This window comes from Mastigoproctus giganteus, chromosome 12, assembly GCF_048544385.1.
Source record: "Mastigoproctus giganteus isolate SK-2022 chromosome 12, ASM4854438v1, whole genome shotgun sequence".
Taxonomy (NCBI): Eukaryota; Metazoa; Arthropoda; class Arachnida; order Uropygi; family Thelyphonidae; genus Mastigoproctus; species Mastigoproctus giganteus.
Genome location: NC_143586.1, coordinates 142994645 through 143009948, shown reverse-complemented (window position 1 = coordinate 143009948; position 15304 = coordinate 142994645). Strand labels below are relative to the sequence as shown.

Sequence of the window (15304 nt, the reverse complement as noted above, 5' to 3'; positions counted from 1 at the left end):
TCTATTTAAGTGTATCCCATCCCTGTAGAAGCAGTCTCTCCTGTTAACAAGCACAGACCAGGCTGGGGAAAATCTTACCCCTTGAGCCTTGCACAATCTCTCCAAGGCCGAATTGATCGACAAGGCTCTCACCATATACTCCCTCCTATTGTGTCTGGACAGAATTGCAGACACTATCAAATTCAATCTAACTCACAGCTTTTGTGAACATTGATTTGTACTTGTTAAGTAATTCTGCCGGTATCCTACTCTTGATATCATTAGTGGCAACTTGTACAACAATATTGCCCTTCAAAAATGATATCTGCTCTATAATGTCATTAACCTTTGCCTCTGGTCCTGTTCCACCTATCCTTTTTGCACAATATGTTCCCCGTTTCCCTGATAATAGAGTAACTGACAACAACTAGTTTCTTTGGGACCAGTGCATTTTGCCTTGGGGATTGCCGCTGTGTTGCATGATGTTCAAGTGCAAGCTCTGGCATTGAAGTGGGCAGCTGAGAACTTAATGGGCCCCTCAATTTAAATCCTTCGAGGGCATCTACTCTGTCCTTCAAGCTCTCATATATGCCCATAACAACACTGAGTTGGCGCCTGACTACGTCATACTCCTTACATCGTGTGTGCGCACACACACACACACACACACACACACACACACACACACACACACACACAAATACATTCCTCTTGGCAATATCATGTTCCATTTCATTGACAATTTCCTCCTCTGAGACATTCATTAGGTGTCATTCTGAGATGACACCTTAGGAGATACCGAGTGGAGCATGTGGTGACACCTTGACTGGAATTCCACGAAATGTGGTGAGTTTGAGAAGGGATTCTAAGTGTTTGGATCTGGTGGTCTCAACCAGCAGGTTGCCAGATTTAAGGTGTCACACCATTCTCAGGGAACCTGCTACATTTTCCAGATATTTCTGTATGAGAAATGATGATAGATTGTCTATGGCCTGATCCATCATCGGGTTGGTGCAAATCCACTGAATTTGGATTTGCTGTCTGAATTGGAGGATAGTTGTCAAAATCCATGTTTTTCTCCTTTTGGCCCTGGGGGTTTGCTCTACCACCCAGGTTTCCAGGCAGGAGCAGTGCCACAAAGTGACTAAGCAGCTGAGTTAGTCAGTTAGTACTAATAGAAAAAGGAACAGAGATGTGGTTTTTCCTTTCTGGGCCTCTGCCTACTTCATGTAGTGCAAAACAGCTTCTCTGATATGCAAATAAGGAAAAATGGTTGTTGAAACAAAGAGTAGAATCTATTCACTGAAATGCTATTTAGAGATATTGCTTTCAGAGATGCAGTAGAATTGCTTGGCCACAGAATACTTGGCACTCGGGGGCCTTATGGATGGGAATGTTAGAAATATACCAAGTTATAACTAGGAACTAAATAATTTTGTGATAACTGAAAAGGAAGGGAAGAAGAAGAAGAAGAAACCGTTGAAGCTGTAAGTAAATATGGACACCCATGGTTGAAAGAATCTATCCAATTATATTGAAAGCAGTGGCAACAGAGGTAGGCAAACCTCGTTATGAAAGTATCCTTGAGTTTACTGGAATTCCCTGTGGATTAGACAATGGAAATCCACAATCTAATCCACAGGGAATTCCTGGGGATTAGATTGTGGAAATGCTTTGCCTATTCCCAAAGGGGATCAAAGGGCAAAAGGAAAATGGACTCAGTGTTTAATGAAGATCACCTTGACAGGAAGCGCAATTACACAGAAATCAAAGCATGGATTATTACAGATAGATCTTATCTGACCAATTCGATTAACTACCATGATGTAGTAACAAAGGAACTCGATGCAAAAAAAAATTTTACATCATATACTTAGATTTCAACAATGCTTTTGACACTGTTCCACATGAAAGACTAAATACTGGAGCAGTATGGCATCAGAGGTAAGTTACTGTTATAAATAAAGGGGTGGTTGAATGGCAGGAGATTCAATTTCTATTTTACTGGCACAAAAGTAACCGAGGCTATAGTACACTACGGCCGCACCATAAAAAATATATATATAAAACAAAAATGTTTTTTGTAACTTCTCAGAAAGGTTACCATGTCAAAAAATATATATAAATAAAAAATAGAGTAAAAAGGCAGTATACAGGGACTAAAAATAAATACTTATTTGTATTAAAAATTTGTATTTATTAAAAATAAATACATATATTTGTAAAAATTAATAATTTTAAAAATTTGAAAAACATCTCACACATGGTCATTGTCTGATAAAATTTGACTAAATGTACAAAACATTTTGTTCACCAGTAAAATTAACACAGTCAATTAAAATGTATTTTATAGTTAAAACCGGTTCACAAGACTTGCACATGGGAGGGTTATCAGCCCTCAGCAGGAAAGCGTGTGTAAGATTAATGTGTAATATGTGGAGTCGACCAATAAAAACTTCCTTGCTATGAATTCTTCACAGACTAGAATGTCATGTTTGAATTACAGCCTTTATTTGATATAATTTATTGTTTGTCTGCCCGTTCCCTAAATCTTGCCATTGGGATATATCTTGTTGTGTATTATTTGCTTATAGTCTTTATAGGGGACTGACAGACCATGATTATTCATGGGTATTGCTGATTTGGCTGCAGTATTCCTACAGCTGGATACCTAGCCAATGTGGCTACAGATCCAGCAGAAGCAGATGTGAAATTTACATTGAGAGACAGAGTATATCTTTTGCTGAACCCAAGACCAGGACTGGATGAGAACTATATCTCAATTCTGCCTGTATAATATGCTCAAAGAATTAGAATATGTAATAAACTATTGGTATTGGCAAGTTATGATGTGATCCAAGGCTAACTCTATGGTAGCATATACACAGCTCTGCAGTGAATGTAGCATATACACAGCTCTGCAGTGAATGTAGCATATACACACAGCTCTGCAGTGTATATGCTACATTCATGGAGAATCTTCTTGGCTACAGTTAGGGTCTGGAAAGACAGCAGCAGATCCTACACATGATTCTGACTTCAAACTGCCTGTGTAAACTGACAAGAAAGCAGAATGTTCAACTCAGCATGCTGAACAGAGCTTCAGGTAGACAGATGATGGTGGATTATCACTTTACCCAGTTCTTAAAGGAAAGTTGCATGCTGGAACATGAGAATGAAAAGTTGGAAAAGCTTGCTTTAGTGTTTGGGCAACCTTGTCTACCATGATATGTTAATTTTGGAGTAGCACTTCGATATAAATACCAAAAGGAAGACTGGCAGTCTGATGGGTGTTGTACATGTTTTCCCACATAGTTCACATTAGATGATCTGAATTTCAGTTTTAAAGAATGCTTTAGAGACAACTGTTTAAGTCGGACCGATAATGGTGTTTCATTTGCTTCCACATATAGGCTCTGGAGAGGAGATGTTCAAATTACTCAAACAGCAATACATTGGATAGGGTTCAGCCATCCAAGTAGATTGTTTCTGGCTGATGCACATGCTTGGGACTCACAATAGAGTTTAGATTGCAGATGTGCACGGTAGATATGAAGTAAGGTGAATCAGTCCATAGTTAGAGGAGAGAGCCCAAGAAGTACAGGAGAGAGCATGGAGATTATCCAAGCCTCTCGTGCACTTTGTACAGAGTTGTTGGATATGTTCGAGAAAAGTCAATTTTTTATCAAATACAAGTCCCAAGAATTTTGTGCCTAGCACTATCAGAATAGAATTACAAGCCTCGATTCAAATTCAGGATAAAGTTTACATAGGTCTTTTAAAATGCCAAATCTCCAAGTTATATCATAAGTTTTTTCATATCAAAAAATACAGATAGCAGATGTTCTCATTTTAGGAAAGCATTCTAGATGTATGTTTCCAATTTAATTAAATGGTCCAGAGTGGACATGTATTTTCAGAAGCCATATGCATGCTGGAGAGGTTATTTGATTCTAAATACTATATAAGATGAGCATTAACCATTCTCTCCATGATTTTGTACAAACAGCTAGTCAGAGCGATAGGTTGATAGCTGGTTACACATGAAGAATTATTCAGGGAGGGGAATGCCAGAGGTGTATTAAACTCTGGCAGTAAGCTAGATAATCTTGTAATAACTGAGAGTAAAGTGGTGGAAATATTGTTGAAGATAAACATAAGAAAGGCACCTGGGGTGGATGGAATATATTCAGTTATATTAAAGAAGGCAGCAAAGGAAGTAAGCAAACCCTTAGCCATAATTATGAGAGCTTCCTTGGACTCAGGGGGAGGTACCCATGGATTGGAGATGTGCAAATGTGACCCCAATCCACAAAGGAGGATCAAAGGGGGAGACAGATAATTACAGACCTGTTAATTTAACTTCTGTTACAGGGAAATTAATGGAGGCACTGGTTAAAGAAGCATTGTAGGATTATCTAGACAAGATTTCAGTTATAGCTTGGACACAGCATGGGTTTGTTAAGGAGAAGTCTTGTCTGACCAATTTTATTGGATACTATGATGTAGTCACAAAGGAACTGGATGCAAAGAATAATTTTGATATCATATATTTGGATCTTAGAAAGGCTTTTGATACTGTTGCACATGGAAGACTGCTGCACAAATTGGAGCAGTGTGGCATTGTAGGCAAATTGCTGCTATGGATAAAGGGATGGTTGAGTGGGAAAAAACAGAGAGTGGTAATCAATGGACACTGCTCTTTGTGGACTAATGTTATTATGGAGTCCCCCAGAGTTCAATGCTGGGTCCATTGTTGTTTTCTGTATTCATCAATGATATCGATGATGGTATATCAGGCTTAATGTTCAAGTTTGCAGACGTTACGAAGGTCGGCAGGGTTGTTAATGATGTTAATGACAGTACGCTGCTGCAACAGGATCTAGAAAGGTTGAGCAGATGGGCTGAGAGGTGGCAGCTGAAGTTTAACATTGACAAATGTAAAGTACTGCATATAGGAAGCAGTAACCCCAGAGTAACGTATTAACTGTGTGGTACTACAAGGTATGTTCGTGTCAGACGGCACCTGGGATTTCTCCCATCTCCGCTGTGAATTAGTGATTAGTGTGTGGTACTACAGTGATAGAGAGTGAAAAGGACCTGGAGGTAATTGTGCGGGCAGATATGAAGTTTTCTGAGTAGTGCAGATGGTCTGCAAGAGTAGCCCATGTCTTGTCAATGATATACAGGAATTTTTCTAGCAGGGATAAAGAGGTGATTATAAGGTAATGGTCAGGCCACACCTTGAGTACTATATACAGTTCTGGAGGCCTCATCTGTTGGAACGAGTACAAAGAAGGGCAGCAAGATTAGTGAATGGAACAAAGGGTTGCTCTTACGAAGAAAGGCTTAAGTTTTGCAAATTACAGTGTCTGGAGACTAGCACCTGCGAGGTGATCTGATTGAGGTGTATAAAGCCTTGAATGGTTTGAGCATGCTCAATGCTGATGGGATTCTTGCTCGGAATAATCGCCTGAGTGGGCATAAATTCAAATTAAGGAAAGACAGTTGTAGGATAGATATGCAGAAGTTTGCCTTTAGCCAGTGGGTGGTTAATTGCTGGAACAAACTTCCGTCTGTCGTAGAAGTTGATAGCTTAAACAGAATCAAGGCAGAACTAGACATTTGGAGCGAGTGGATGGGTGGAATGAGAAGAGTGTGTGTGTGGGTGTTTTTTTTTTTTTTTGCTGATGCTATATAATCTTGCTTTCTTGCATCATGTGCCCTTACTAATGCTAATTATAGGACCAGCAGATCACACAAGTGAAGATATATGGCGAACTTATTCCAACTCACAGCATCATACTACCATTTAGTACACCAAACTTAATTTCATAGGTGAAAGCCAGATATTTGAACTGTCGCATTTGCCCATATATTCCAAATCCAATAAGAAGTTATATGTCGGGATTTATTTATGTATTAATAGTAGAAGGAAGGAGATGAATCACGTTGATTCACTTGATGTTGATAGTTTATGATCCTATTTAGGTTGCTCACAAACTGAATAGGTATTTGCATTGAATAATTATTTTGAATTCTTTATGGAAGGGTATACCAGAAGTTTGTCACACTCTAAACAGGGAACTAAATGGTTTTGGAATAACCGAGAGGAAAGTTGAAGAGAAATTGTTGAAGCCAAACATAAAAAAGGTATCTGGGGTTGATGGGATCTATCCACTTATATTAAGGGAGGCAGCAAAGGATACAAGCAAACTGTTAGCCATAATTATGAGCGAATCTTTGGATTCAGGGGAGGTTCCAGTGGACTGGAGATGTGTGAATGTATCCCAATTCACAAAGAGTGATCAAAGGGTGACACAAGTAATTACAGTCCTGTTAGTTTAATTTCTGTTCTAGGGAAAATAATGGAGATACTGGTAAAAGAAGTAATGCGAGATCATCTAGACAAGGCTGCAATTATAGTTCACAAACAGCGTGGGTTTGTTAAGGAGAAATCTTGTCTGACCAATTTGATTGACTACTATGATGCAGTAACAAAGGAACTGGATGCAAAAAATAATTTAGATATAATTTAGAAATAACTTGGATTTCAGGAAAGCTTTTGGTACTGTTGTACATCAAAGACTACTATATGAATTGGAACAGTGTGGCATTAAGAGCATGTTACTGCTATGGATAAAGGGATGGTTGAGTGGGAAAAGACAGTGCATATTAATGATCACTGCTCTTAATGGAGTAATGTTATTAGCGTGGTACACAAGGAATCGGTGGTGCCTCCGTAGCCAGGTGGGAAGGAGCAGCAGTGCGAAGCACACGCTTCTTGATTAGACCAGGGTTCGAGCCCGTCACCACCAAATATGGAGGATGCGGAAAGGTCAGGGAATGACCACCGCATATCCCGGAACAATATGGCCTTAGTTGCTAATGCTCAAACAAAAAGGTCTCGGTTCTGGCCCATTATTGTTTTCTATATTTAATAATGATATTGATGAAGATATATCACACTTAATGTCTAAGTTTGCAGATGATACAAAGGTTGGCATGGTAGTTAATGACAGTAATCAACATATTCGACTGCAGCAAGGTCTAGAGAAATTAGGCAGACTGGCTGAGAAACTGCAGTTGAAATTAAACGTTGGCAAATGCAATTTACTGTACATGGCTAGCAATAATTCCAAATTAACATACCAACTATAATGTACTACACTTAGAGCAGTAGAAAATGAATAAGACCTGGGGTAATTGTGCAGTCGGATATGAAGTTTTCTGACAGTGCAAACAGGCTGCCAGGACAGCTCATGGGGTTTTGTCCATGATATACAGGAACTTTGCTAGCAGGGAAAAGGAGTGATTATCCTGTTGTACAAGGCAATGGGTGGGTTTGCATCTTGAGTGGAGGTCTGGAGGCCTCATTTTAGGAAGGATGTAGATTTGCTGGAATTGGTGCAGAAAAGTTAAATAAGATTGGTGAACAGGTTAAAAGGGTGGGCCTATCAAAAAAGGGCTTCAGTTCTGCAAATTGCGCATCTGCTAGGTGTTCTGATTGAGGTGTTTAAGGCTTTGAATGGAGTGCGCAAGCTCAATGCTGATAGCATTCTTCCTCTTGCTCAGCACACATGAAGGGGCATTAATTCGAATTGAGGAAAGATGGTTGCAGGACAGATGTGCACATGCTTTTTAAAGAATGAATGGATTGCACAAGCTCAATGCTGATAACATTCCTCCTCTTGCTCAGCTATACATGTGAAGGGGCATTAATTCAAATTGAAGAAGGATGGTTGCAGGACAGATGTGCGGAGGTTTGCCTTCAGCCAGCAGGTGGTTGATTGTGGGAACAAATTTCCATCTGTTGTTGTGGAAGTTAGTAGTGTGGCTAGGGACCATCTTCACAATGAAAAAAATAAACATACATGCTGCATCTGTTTATTTGTTTTTTAATAAAAAATCAAATGTAGTCTGTAAAACAGTAATAATAACACTAGTTTACAAATTTAAGTTTGTTCACTGGGGTTTGAATTTCAATAGGTCCTACTGCCGAAATATGTTTCTGCAATTTCAAATATGGCTTAGAATTTTTTTTCTATCACATCCAGATACATCACAATTTAAGAAATAAAAAAATATTGTGTTTTACAAAAGTATATAACTTTATTGTATTTAGTAATGATAAATTGATAGGTTTACATTTACTTCTTTACAGTAGCAAAACAACCACATATGTAACAAAATCTGTCGGGACTGTTTATACACTTCCTGGTTGCCATACAAAAAGAAAGCTAACACGCAAAGAGAGCTCATGACAGTTTTTACAAGGCACATTATAGCCTTAGCAGCTGATGTGCCATTAAACCTCCAGAGCAGCAACAACAACAACAACAACAGTTTTTACAGGAGTGCTGTGACCGCATAAGGGATGTGCCACTTATATAGGCTCTGTGGTTGAATGGACTGTACAAACAAGTGAGTGCATGCTCAAACAAGTTTAACCCATAACTACACACACAGGAGTCTCCCAGACTCCACTCGGAAAATAAAATTCTGGGAATCATAGATGGGCCGGAAGAGTGGGGTGGGGGCCGTGTACCTTCCTGGGTCAAGGTCTGCTACCTTTCTGTGTGTGTGTGTGTGTGGTTACGGGTTAAACATGCACAGTCTGTTGTGTTTGAGGCAAATATTTAATACTGATTACGAATATAGGGGTATAAAACTTGTAAACCATTGCAGAAACTATAGTTATGTACATATTTGCATATAATACCTAGGTAATATTTTGTTAATGAATTGTGAGAAATCTTTACGTGATAGAAACAAACGGACTTCGGTTTAGTAAACATGCATAAATAACTGCCACATACTTTTACTCAAACCCAGATACACTGTAAACCAGTGTAATTAGTTTATTTTTTTGCATTTAAAGAATTTACATAAAGGGGATGCAGATATATTTCATTATTCCCAGGCACCATAAAACTTAAAACCTCTATTTGTCTGCTTTCAAAAGTGCTCAACTTTCTTTAGTTGGGCACTTTTTACTTCAATAGTCATTTTATTGTTGTTGGTTTGTAAAGTGTTCAAATAAGTAGCAAATTACAGTAAGAATTACATTGTTCCCCATCATTTACTAACTTCTAAATACAAAAGCACTGCAGCTAAAAATTATGAAACAAAGATGTATCTATTTGGTATGTAAGCCATAGTGTACAGCAAACAGTCTGGATTTTGTCAAGTGTTTGTTGATTCTGGAATTCCTCTGTGGTATTCTGGAAAGGAACTTGTTCCAAATGAGTGCAAGTTAAAAAAAAAAAAATTATCTGGACACACTTGTTATGCTAAATGCTTTGTATTGCTTTGTAGTCCTGCATTAATTTTACTTTTACCTTCCCCATGCAGTTCAGCTCCAAAATATAAGAAACTAGGGACAAAGTTGTTTGCAAAAATATGTAGAATACTTGCTTCTCTTTTTGGTTATATATGTGAAGGGCAAATGCAAACTGAACATATTAGTAAAATGTATACAGGGTGTTTCAGTTAAACGTTTCAGAACTTCTAAGAGGGGTAGGGTACATCCTGACAACTCGAAATCATATAGCAATGTGGGGTCGGAAATGCTTTCCTGAAGCGGTGTTGTACACAGAAGCACCATAAAGAAAAGAGACCGTAAGTGAGAAATCGTTTTAATAATACATGAAAAGAAGCAAAAGGTACATGGATTAAAGTAAGTGTTCGAAGTTTCTTCCACGGGCTACAATGCACGCCTCACATCTCCGACGCATGGACATCCGAACATTCTGGAATACTCCAGGCGAATTTCGAATTTCTTCGGCAGCTACTGCGATTCTTGCAACCAGCTCCTCAGCATTGTCAACAGGGGTGTCATAAACTAGCGATTTCATATGACCCCAGAAATAAAAATCAAGACATGATAGGTCGGGTGACCGAGCAGGCCAACGCACGGGACCACCACGTCCGATCCACTGTTGACCAAATGTGACATCCAGGTAGTTACGAACATCTCCGCTATAATGGGCAGGGGCTCCATCATGTTGGAACCACATTGTGTGTTGCGTCGATGCAGAAATCTGTTCATCTCTCAAAAGTTGTGGCAATACTTGCTGCAGAAAGATCAAGTAGTTAGGTCTGGTTAGACGACACGGTAACAGGTAAGGTCCGATGAGGTGATCTCCCATAATACCGGCCCATACATTGACCGAAAATCGAATCTGTGCTGCACGATGTCGTATTGCATGCGGGTTCTCGACCGCCCAGATATAGTCGTTATGCGTGTTGAAAATTCCTTCCCTTGTGAAGGATGCCTCATCGGAAAACAACACTTCAGCAGGAAAAAGGGGATTTGTAGCACATTTTCCAAGGTACCACTGTGCGAAAGCAATACGAGGTGCATATTCCTCCGGTTGCTGTGTCTGGACACGCTGCCTGGAGTATTCCAGAATGTTCGGATGTCCATGCGTCGGAGATCTGAGGCGTGCATTGTAGCCCGTGGAAGAAACTTCGAACACTTACTTTAATCCATGTACCTTTTGCTTCTTTTCATGTATTATTAAAAACGATTTCTCACTTATGGTCTCTTTTCTTTATGGTGCTTCTGTGTACAACACCGCTTCAGGAAAGCATTTCCGACCCCACATTGCTATATGATTTCGAGTTGTCAGGATGTACCCTACCCCTCTTAGAAGTTCTGAAACGTTTAACTGAAACACCCTGTATAAGCATGGAATATGATGCTGTGCAAGTGGTCAAACTTAATGCTAAAATTTCTGGTTCTTTAGCAATTTGCACATTTTTCAAAAATTAGCCAAAAAATGGATCTGGTGTATTTTAGATTCTCTCTCTCTCTCTCTCTCTCTCTCTCTCTCTCTCTCTCTCTCTCTTTCTCTCTCTCTCAGTAGCATTTGTCATAGTTTATTTTGAATTTTGAGCATATTTTATGACTATTATACAAAGCAAATCTATCATCAGATGAGATTGAGTAGTGATTATAAACTAAGGTATAATGTTTATTTACAGAAAGTGTTTACAGCCCATGACCTATTTGTCCAAGGTCTGCAGCTAACTGCCAAAGGAAGTTACAAAGGTAGTGTTTACTTTCTGCCTTCATTATTAACTTAGCTTTAGTACTTGTTACTTTGTATATGCCTGTAATGTAAGATCATGCTTAAATGGGGGAAAAAAGTGTAATTTCTAATTGATTAACATCAAATCATATAGTGAAACTTGCTATAATTTTTTAATTTGTTACTGCCAATGTTATACTGCTTTAGAAATGTAAATAGCTTATTTTTGAAAAATTTTTAGATTAACTGTTTTCATTTAGCTGTAACATAAGCTTTTATTTATAATATATTTTTGAACGTATCTTATTACCCCTTTTCCTGATAACTGTGCTTTGTTTATATTGATTTAATTTAGTGAATACATTCCTTCAGTTTCCCACCTCAGTTCTGAAAAGGAATTTTCAGAACTGAAGGGTGAGATTATAGTATGATATCTATTTTCAGCTCTTCAATCAGGAAATTACAATTTACTCTTTAAAAAAAAAGTGTTCCCATTCTCCTGATAAGTTCTGTTTACCACTTGGCAATTTTGGGAATTATCGCTTCCTCATCAGCATGGGTGAATAGGCACCATTACAAATTAATGGAACTTCTCTTCTTAGGGAATGTGTGAAGCAGCCTTTGGTGATAGCTTCAAAATGTGAAAAAATTATGCCATACACAAAAGTATAATCATTTTAATACAAAAATTTGATACTTTTGTATCAAATGTACCATGGAGATTTAATGTTGATTAAACTTGTATAACTTGAACTTCATAATCTAAAATGATGAAGTTATTGATCACAGTTGATTTATCAATTGTTCTCATTTTGGAATATGATACCAAAAAACATCATAAAATTTCATTTAGCTAATTTCATTTTAATGAAATTTTTTAATGAAATCTGTTTTCATTAAAATGAAATTTTAATGAAAACAGATATTATGTAAAGCCCACAATCCTGCTTTACAAGCAGGATCATGGGCTTTATTGTAATGGTATTGTGAACTAGGGACTGGACTTTACAAATACCCTGTATATCCACTTATATGTACTATATGTTTATTTTATTATTATCAGGATTTTTATTTCAAATGTTTTGATATTTTTTTCAGCTTAAAATTTTATAATATGTATAAAATCTGCTAAATTTTCTATTACAGATGCTTTAGAACGACTTCGAAGGTGTCATAAAATGAGGGAAAAAGTTATGTACCGCCATAATCGGCAATTAGCAGAAGTGCAAGATCAGATTGCTTGTTGCTATGCTTCTCTTGGTGAGTTTCAGCTAAATACTCATTTCAGCCAATATTAGATTTATTATAGTATATCAAAAGTAGTATTAGAACTGATTTTAATTTAATTTACATACAGTAAAAAAAAATTATTCCCTTTCTCTAATAAATCTAATTTATAACTTTTGTGAAAAAGTCTATTTTGATATCATTTGCAAGATCAAATTAAATTCTTAATTCTCTTAATGTAGAAATGAAGGCCAAACTCAAGTAGAGTAAGACCCCCCCCCCCCCCCGTATCCGCGAGGGATGCATTCCAAGACCTACCGTGGATGGCTGAAACTGCGGATATAAGCGAACACCTGCTGACCCAGCATGATTTTCTTGTATACATACATACGTATAATAAAGTTTAATTGATAAATTAAATACACAGTAAGGCATTACCAACATTAAATATGGTAATAATAAAGTACAGCAGACTCTTAATTTACCACAATTGGATTAACCAGGACACTTAAAGACTCCAAATAAAAAAAAAAAAAAAAAAAAAATCAGCCAGAGATCATAAAATTCAAGTTTACAAAATAAACAGATATTTTGCAAGTCGTAAACAAGCGACAAGAACTAGCGTTATAAATGTCATTGGGGAGTTTAGTGTGCCTCTTATCTTGCAACCCACGCTGTCCTCACACCTACCACTCAAAACAAAAAAAAAAAAAAGAGAAACCAAATGTTTAGTTTGATTTAGTGCGTTGTGTTGGTTGTTGTGTTCTGTCACACCGCAAAAGGACAAGTTTATTTTGTTTCATTATTTATGTCAGGGATGGTGAATTTTTTTTTTTTTTTTTATATATAGCATTTTAGAAATCGCGATAATGATGGGCAAATGCAAGAGTTGTACTTTCAAATTAAACAAAAACTTGAAATTATTCAAAATTTGGCACTCGGGGCCGATCTTACTGAATTTGCGATAATACCAACAGCTGGAATTCTGTGGGTTATTATGGTGAAATGTGTTTACACTTCTGTGAAATCTTCAATCATATAAAAAAATTAATTTTCAGATCTTCTCTTCATTCCTATTTTTAAAGCTTTGTAACTCGTTACTCCGTTCTCACTTGCGTGTATTATGTTACTTGCAATTTGTGTGTGCCGTGTTCTTTGTTACTGATTGCTTATCTTTTTACTGTTTTAAATTTTAACACCCACCCACAAATGTCAGTGAACAGAAATGTCAACTGGTTAGTATGTACATTACAGTACGTATTAATTATTCCGATTTTCACGTATCATTTAATTTTTTTTAATTGGTAAGGTAATAAAAGGTAAATTTGTGGATAATATTCCTCCTATTTTCGCTAATTAGAATCACTGTTTAATAGAATTAAAATTCAATTCACAAATGTTATCACATTGACCGGCGCTTACTACACATCGTATAGTGAACGGTACTTTACTATGTTGAGTTCGTCGTAACATGGTTTGATTGTACAGTGAACCAATTGTAAAGGGGGGTACATTGTATTTTTAACTATTTATGTGAAACTTCGGATAATTGGGGCAGCCGCTTAATCGGGCCAAAATGCACTAGTCCCGATGTGTCCCAAATAACCAGAATGGACTATATATATATATATATATAATAATTATTATTATTTATCTTTATTTTTTAATGTTTCCAGAATATTCTCTCATCTCCACATTTCCCTGAGCCTATTTACCCATCCATTTTTTTTTTTTTTTTTTACAGTTTAACTCTCTCTTTTCTCACCAAATTTCATTGATTCTTATGTTACTCAAATTGATTGATCTCAATTCTATACCCTTCCTTCCAGACTGGCCATTTTTTTTTTATTCATTAACCAGCATCATATTACTCTCATATTCATATCATGTTCAGTTTCTTAGAACCAGCCATCTAGTTACAACTTAATTAGCCCAATTTTTGTGTTTCATAAATCCTTTGTAACTAGCTTTTTTCCCACTCACTTAAAGTTTTACAGTGTTAACCAATAATCAGTGATACTAGAATTTGAATCAAATTTCTTTCTTTTTCTCTATCTGGTTATATATTTCACAAATGGGGTTTCCATTTGTGAAATATATAATTTCACAAATATATTTAATATATTTTCACAAATGGGGTTTCCAAAATGCTGAAATGCTCTTGTATGTTTGAATTAATTTAGTTTAAGGAATTTATCGTAACTAGAAGGCCTTTAAATTTCTTTAGACTAATTACTTAAGCATAATTTGAGTGTATCTGTTTATTTACACATTAAAATTTAGATTTTTAAAAGAATAAGAGAAGTTTACCTCAATATGAACACTTCCACATGATACTCTCCAGAAATTAAAACGAAAACAATTAAAAAATCGAGAATCTTACATTACAGTAAGAAATAATTAACAATAATTAAAAATCAAATGAACACAATTAAAAATCAGTTTAACGCAGTTAAAAATTAATTTAATGAAGAAAATTGCAAAACGATTTTCCTTCCTGAAGCTGACAATGCTTTTCGACCGTATGTCGTGATCACACAAATTAAAATTACCGAATAGGGATGAACATGGAACTTAAATAGGGATTATTTGTCTTCGCACGTGCATGTAAATGACCACAAGTCGGAGATTAGATATGGCCGGCAAATGTTAACAGAATTCTCATGTAATTTAATTTTGATGGTTTCTACAATTAATAGTCTCGACACTAAGTATTTTTTTTGGCCTCGTTAAATAAAAAAGTGTTTTTCGTTAATGGAATGAAAGGCTAATTCTGACACTGCTGAATGAGAAGCACAGACTGAGGCCGCGAGTTGATTAACACGAAATTTTTTCAGAGGAAACAGCGTAGAACCCTGGTAAGACGAGTTGCAATCACCACAAGAAATGTATACTAGGTCATTTATTTGTGTTGCAAACGAGGAAAGGACTGAGCGATTGTTCAGTATAGTGTGTAATTTCCTTATTGGCCTGGCTACAATTTTAAATTCGGTATCTTTAAAGATTCTTTTAAATTGTTTGTGCCACTGTTCAATATATGAGACAGAAATAAAGTATTTTTT

The 15304-nt window shown here is 36.7% G+C and overlaps 1 protein-coding gene across 1 annotated transcript in view; it reads left to right on the top strand.

Moving 5' to 3' along the window:
* The window catches only part of LOC150077478 (protein-lysine N-methyltransferase SMYD4-like), a 336848-nt gene that overhangs the window by 268017 nt on the left and 53527 nt on the right, over positions 1 to 15304 (top strand). Inside the window, exons 16-17 of the mRNA XM_090385914.1 lie at positions 10969 to 11035; positions 12162 to 12275. Coding sequence (XP_090242040.1) covers positions 10969 to 11035; positions 12162 to 12275 — 181 coding nt within the window. The remainder of the gene's footprint in view (positions 1 to 10968; positions 11036 to 12161; positions 12276 to 15304) is intronic.